Genomic DNA, 7,307 nt, shown 5'->3' with positions numbered 1-7,307 from the left:
TGAGACAGGATGCTGTCACTATTACTATTTTCCAAACAGCAGTAAGTCCTACATCAATATTAGGTTTGCCAGGCTTAGGTGTCAACTGCAATGTAACCCTGGGGAAGCCGACTTAAAAAGGAGATCAAACAAACATTATATTAACTCATAACAAATAGAAAAATTTTCATAATGACGAGAGTGAAAATAAGTCTGGACTGCACTGGACCAATGAAAAATTATACATCCTGCCCCACCTTGTAACCATTAAGATACATTTTTATCTGCTTTTACCACTACAAAAGAAAAACAGACAAGATAGGAAAAGCCCAGGGCCAACATCTTTTATTCCTTGAATTATCAGGGAAAAGTTATCCAGAAAGCAAGTGTAACTTTCCAAGGAGCACACAATATCTCAAACAATATGCCATATTCTCCATCCTGCTGACAAGGTTTTCTCTGATTACATAATTGCAAGTACCGCCCAAACCACTGTCCATCTTATTATTTTTTATAAAACCAAAGAATAGTTCAAGCTGTAAATGACCACTATTCATTAAAATGTATTTACTTCCACTGTAAGCACAGTTCTGAATGATGTCAAGTGAAGCAGTAAGGAACAGTTAACTGCTGAAGAGATATAAATGGAAAAATAAAGCATTTTAAGAGTCTTCTTCCATAGCCACATCCTCTTGTAGCTTCTGCACCATTTTGTCCTCCAGCTGTTTTGGTGTGCCTTCAAAGCAAAGAAAAAAATTTAAATCAAGATGTGTCTCTAAACCCAAATAACTGTTCTTTGAACAATGTATGTGTCTATTCTAGGTGAAACAGCATAAATATACTGCTTAAAGAGTTGCTTAGAAGTAAACCCATCAAGCTTACACATATTTATTGCTAACCTCCATCACCACCTAAAACTACTGAAGAATTATTTTAACAGAAAAGCCAATGCTATTTTTATGCAAAAATCTAAAATGCAGTCAACATATACTTTCACCTAGTATGATGAACTTTGATACAGCTGGTAATACCTAGCAGAAACTTGCAAAGGACTATAAAATGCATTACTTTTAACAGATCAATAGCCTTCACACGTTAGTTTTATGTAAAGATTTAAGCCCTCCTGAATGCTGTGTTGGATGACAATAGGGTTAACTCTCAATGCTACTATAAAGGAAGAAAAAAAACCCCAAGATTGACATTTGATTCTGTCCTCTTTGAGGCCCAGCAAGAATTACAGAACACTGAAAAGGCAGCTGTTGTTTGACAAGCAGATGTACTACATGCTATTGTGCATCCTTCCTTTAATATAAGCAAAGTTAAAAATACTCAAATAAGGAAAAGAAAGGATGAATGCAGGACTAGATAAATAAAGAGGCATGTTTGATTCAAAACAAAGATAGTGCTTACATTTAGGGGCAAGAGCTATTCTCCATATTCAACAGACAAATTAATTGTAAGAAAAATGCACAAGATTATGTATCTGCAGAATTAGTCATACAAAAAAAAAAATCAAATCATCACCATAAAATCATCATAATCACCATAAAATTGTATACAAAAGCTAACTTAAGCCAACCAGGTAAAGCAAGTTCTTACCTGCATGTGGAGCACGAAGAAGATGGATATTCTGTTTGACTTCTTTGATGTCTTCTGCCTTCTGCAGCTCTTTGCTCTTCTTTAATCTGAGGAGGTGGAAAATTAAATTTAATTACCTTCAAAGAGGATATGTATGTTTTCGTTTTAATGCATGACACATGTCTTTAGCTAAAGCTATGTAAACTGTAAATAACTATGATTATAAGGAAATAAGGGTTAAAAGTATTTGAAAACCAATTCAAGCATATACTGGATATAAAACCAGAAAAAAAGCCAGCACTATATCAACTCTTAACAGAAATGTGCGTAAATCTAAGACTCTATTACAAACAAGAAGATACAACTACTATCACTGATTGTCCAAAAGCCGGATCTCGTTGGACAGCCAATAAAGCGTTGTAGTTTGGTACTGCACTAAAGTCCACTCAAACTATTTTACCCCACCACTTGGTTCACTGTGTGTGTACAATAACCATTTAAACTTTTGTCATTTCTCTGGAAAGACTGACTGTCTAACACAGATTCACAAGAGCTCCCATAATAAAAATATTTCTCACCTGTTCATAATAAATCTAGCTTGGCGTTTTTGCTTTATTTCCTCCACTCTCTTCATTGCATCAACTGAAATAAAGCAGAAGTTGTTTTAAATGTGCTTACACACATACAGTTGAAAATACAGGCTACTTTGCAGAGTAATGCTACCAGTACTCCGTAAGACCTCTATAGCAGAGGCAACTCTTATACTATATAGAGGAAGTTATTCCTTCTTCACAGAGCAGAGGAGGGGAATATTCTGTGTCCCAACTATGATGAATTGTGTTTTAAAAATTATTTAGGCTTCCACTTTTGTGCCTAATCATACTTTCTACAATTAACCATCACTACAAAAGACTCTTACTCTACTTGAAATCAGATGGAAGTTACCACCTTCTCCTTTGTGGCATTCATTCATGACATAAGTAACTCTTCCATTTTATAGCAATCGATTTACTAAGCAAACTCAAGTGGAATGACTGAGAACAAAGAAACAACTGCATTAGTACCAAAGGCTTATACTGGGAGCCTCTTAAAAAGCTGGAGAACCAATAAGGTTTTTCGAAGATAATAATTCAAAATAGAGGAATGCTGCATCTCATTTTCTAACCAGTTTCTGAAAAAAAAAATAAAATCAAGTGAAGTCCCACACCTGTTCACAACTCAAACCTCTTCCACATATAAGAATTTGGTCATGATTCCAGTAATTTCAAACACAATCACTACAAAGTGTCAATATTCTAGGAAGTCTTCTGAAAACATGTTCCTGTAGAGTAAAAGTTTGCTCCCCTAGTTAATGCTTTGTTTTTTTCTAAAATGACTCACCAGTCTTGTTCCACAACTCTCTCTGGTATTTCACTGGTTCATTTCTACGTTTTTCAAACTCAAATGAATTATCCTATATTCAGAAAAAGTAAATACAGATTATATACAGAAGCATATTTAGATCAATGCATTCTTACTATAGCACTCAGTCATATAACTTAATATTTTACATTATTTTTTTCCCTTTCAGAATGTCAGTTCCTATACTTTAAGAACTTTTAGAGATTACTAAACTAGAGTGTTTCACCTTGAAGTGTCAGAAGCCACAGTGATTTGTCTGAAGAGAACTATTTACCAAAACATCTCCCTCAGCTATTTTCTTTTTAGCAAGACAGAAGGAACAGAGAAGACCAATGTGGAGTAGGAAATACAAAGTAGACTAGACAGGTGGAAGGCAAAATTGAAAATGTGTAGAGTCAAAACAATTTAATGCAGGTCAAATAAATTCTACTCAACAGCCTGTAATTTTGAAAAGGCTCAAAACATAAATACTATTTCATTTTAAGAATGCTGCAACAATACAAAATCATTTGAAATTGTGAAATATTTCAATTGATGATACTGTGGTGTTTGGGGCAGCGGGGGGTTTTTCTTCTTCCTGGTCACAAGCCTATTCAGACACTCTCCCTGAAACTGGCTAATGAAAGAACAGATACCAACCAAACTACAACAAAGCACTAGTTTATATATTGTTTTAATTCTTGGCATACATAGATATATCCCAAAATTGGAGCATACTGTTACCTATTTAGACATGTATAAAGGAATTTTAAATTAAGATCTTAAGTTATTTTCAAAAAGGCAATTCAGCCTAGCCAGAAACAACTTGAAAGCAAGAAATACACTTACAGAAGATGCTACTTAATCATGGCTTCTCAGTCACATTAGAACATAAAATAAAATCACATTCTCCCCCTTGGAAGTTCCACAGAAGACACCACATCACTGTGTCAAAATACTTACTAAATTGTTAGTATTCTGTCCAAAAAATTGTAATTAAGTCACAGTAATTCTTGAATTATTTAAGGACTGTTCCACCAAATACAAGCATTTAGAATTTTTCCCACTGAAGGAACTTTGTCTTGAAATTGTTTTTAACTATTTTAAGATCTCATATGCTGTTTTTGAAACATTCCTATCTATGCAAGGACTCTTCCTATACGTTGTATGCTTTAAGGAGACTTCAAAAGGTAACTATCTTATGTGTCTTCATAGAGAGACTTCCTGGGGTAATTGGTAACTCAAAGTATCTGACTGCAGAAATACAACTACCAAATGTATATGTACAGAGAGATTTACAGATGGAAAAAAAAATGCCTTGGACTTGGGAACTGCCATGTACTACTGACATAGACACCTGATACACTGGCTTCCACAGGAAAGCTGAAACAGAAGTTCCAAGTTATGGTAGAGCTAAATGAATAGCTCACTCTCAAAAAAACTTTCATGTTCTCTTCCACAATCCCTCTTTTCTCCATTAATCCCATTCTGTTCTCTTCCACAATCCCTCTTTTCTCCACTAACCCCATTGCTCGTGCTAATCTAATTACACAATAACACATTAAGCTAGCTAACCTAACCTGTTTGCAGCCAGAAGAGGCTAGATTTCTGCCATTTCAGTGAGCAAATGTAGTGTGAACCAGTTCAGCTTCTTACCACTGTCAATTCTTTGCCAGCTGCTTTCCAGAATGCTTTGGTCCATCTCATCTTTCTGGGATTTCGCTTCTTTTTAAAGTTCCTGTGGCATTTTGATTTGCAGAATCTAAATATCTTAAAGGAAAAAAAAGAAAAAAGCTTGCAACAGAATCTAAATATCTTAAAGGAAAAAAAAAGAAAAAAAACTTGCAGTCAAATCATATTGTTCCTGCCCCACTGCAAAAATATCAAACACTGAAGTTTCTCTAACAATATCACTCACTGAAAAAAACATTCATCTTTCAAATTTCAATATTTTTAGTTCAAATACAGCTATTAACAAAAAGGATTTCAAGCACTATTCTTGTTTTTTTCATTATGAAGCCATTTTCACAGCTGTCAGGGACATGCACAAATACTTAAAATTAAGCTGATTATAAATAAAATACACCGTAGTTGTGAAAATCATCACCTGCAAAAGTAACTATAAACCAAACCTGTACTGTGAATAAACAATCTTCTATACCTATTAGCACTTTCCAGATACAGTGCCATCCTGACAATAACAAGAAATCCTCACATCTCTCATATAACATTTTTCAATGGAATATGTATATACACACACACACACAAAGTCTGTCTCCTGGAATGTAGGTTTAAGCCTTAAGGATTACCCTGTAGCAGGAGTCCTAAGCACATTAGTTAAGTCCTGGACTGAATTTACTGAAAGCTGTTAAAGCATATGCCAAAACATTCTAACTGAGCTTTTCCTGTTTTTTTCCCCCCCTTCCATTTTTCTGCATATTCTACAGAATGCTACACTCATTTTAGGCACCTGCCACTGCTAGCCACAGAAATGCCTTATGTTCACCCAGGTGATGTTTTCATGATGTAACTAACAGCCAAGCTAAAGAACAACTCCCTATCCCAAACTGCCCCAAATCCAACACACGTTTTCCAGTCAAAAAGAGTATGCAGCAAGATGGCAGCAAGACAAGAGGCAGGAGTGCGGGGGAGACATAATCTTATCCCTATTTACAGTTCTTAGTCTTCCCTAAATTTGTACATCACTTTGAACTATCCTGGGCTGTCTCGTATCCAGAGCAGAGATGAAACTTTACTTAAGAATACTCAAAATTACATTTGGTATTCATGAGTTTCTGAAAACCCTATTTTTCTCCAACCATGCTCTCCTTCCGATCTAACAGTCACTTCTGAACAAAATGAATAGAAAACATGAAACCTCTAGCAAAGGTTCACACATTTTTTTTTTTACCATTCTTCCACCACGTTTTTTCACCTTAACTCAGGCAAACCTGCCATTATATTCTGCTCTCCATAGATTGTTCACAAATAACCTGCCATTGCGCTACTTTAAAAAAAAACAACACATAACTTCAGTCATTTTCTAGTAAATGGAACTGTGTCAATCTACATCTGCCTCTAAATTCTGAAAAGCTGTCACTCAGATGAGCAATACAGCTGAGCCAGTATTTGTTTTGATGTCTGAGCACAGGAAGGAAGCTATTTGCTTAAGCTTCATTTCACACTGGGGTCTCCAATGCCCTATAGAAGTGATAAGAAGCACAGCAGAGGCTGGGAAACCATACACAACATTTTATGTACAAAATTGTCACCATAATGTGGAGCCCAAAGTGCTATGCATATCCTGTTTTGACAGCCTGAATTGGGTAAGTCACATCAGATATCTGAGTCACAACTTTTAGTAGAGTATCACAAGAGACACATAAACCATTAGCTTTAGTAGACAGTTGTCCTGCTTTCAGCTGAGACAAAGTTAACTTTCTTAATAATACCTACTGTGAGTCTGTGTTCTGGATTTGTGCTGAGAAGAAGGCTGATAACATACTGATGTTTATAGTTGCTGCCAGGACAGTCAGGGACAGTTCAGCTTCTCTGCTGTGCCAGTGTCTGGCAGGTGCAGAAGCTGGGAGGGAGCACAGCCCCAGTTACTAGCCTAGGATTTGGCCTTTGGTTTAGGATTGAGACACAAATTGGCCAATGGTATATTCCATATCACGCACACCATGCCCAGTATATAGATGAGGGTCCATCTAAAAGTCTTCTCTCTTTCTCCGGGTCTCTCTCTCTCTGGGTCATCTCCCTCTCTCAGTCAGCTCAGGCTTTTATCTCTTTTCTGGGACTGTGGTTTCAGGACTCTCCCTGCTCCGGGATCATTAGCCGGGACTGGGCTGAGCCTTGGTCATTGGGTGGTGAGCAGTTTCACTCTGTATCACTCATCTGTATATCTGTATACATTACTATTATTATCATCATTACTATCATTACTATTTTCAATTTTATTGTAGTGTAGTTAGGAAAGTCTTCCTATGTCAACACCCAAGGCTCCTTTCCCTTTATCCCTTTAATTCCCTCCCCAGCCCAAGGAGGAGGGAGGGTGAGCGAGTGGCAGGTGTGGTGCTTGGCTGCCAGCCAGGGCCTAACTACAACAGTGCTCCTAATCTAGATTGTTCAAAACCCTACAATCACCCGCTATTAATCTGAAGCCTCCACTTCTCCAAAATCAGAAAAATAAAGAATGAAGATTTTATTGCTTTGTGAAACATGTAACTTCTTAGTAAAAACTGAAAGCAAATAACTGAGCCCACGCTGTTCCTGACAGCACCAACAGCTGCCAGGTCACAGCACCACTCCGCGGAGCAGCTCCCCCACGGCAAACCCACCCGCCACCCAGCACCGCCCCACGGGCGCCC

General features: G+C 37.0%; 1 protein-coding gene across 1 annotated transcript; it reads right to left on the bottom strand.

The window, feature by feature from the left end:
* Positions 1–312: 312 nt before the first annotated feature.
* Positions 313–4,704, bottom strand: RSL24D1 (ribosomal L24 domain containing 1). Its single transcript, XM_010075062.1, has 5 exons — positions 4,594–4,704; positions 2,938–3,010; positions 2,136–2,199; positions 1,579–1,664; positions 313–715 (listed from the first exon to the last, which is right to left on the bottom strand). The coding sequence occupies exons 1-5, from the start codon at positions 4,642–4,644 to the stop codon at positions 642–644; spliced, it is 348 nt and encodes a 115-aa protein (XP_010073364.1). The 5' UTR covers positions 4,645–4,704; the 3' UTR covers positions 313–641.
* Positions 4,705–7,307: the final 2,603 nt, after the last annotated feature.

The sequence above is a fragment of the Pterocles gutturalis genome, unplaced genomic scaffold, assembly GCF_000699245.1.
Source record: "Pterocles gutturalis isolate BGI_N339 unplaced genomic scaffold, ASM69924v1 scaffold5407, whole genome shotgun sequence".
NCBI lineage: Eukaryota > Metazoa > Chordata > Aves > Pterocliformes > Pteroclidae > Pterocles > Pterocles gutturalis.
The sequence above is the reverse complement of the archived record's forward strand: the minus strand, read 5'-3'. Positions and strand labels throughout refer to the sequence as shown.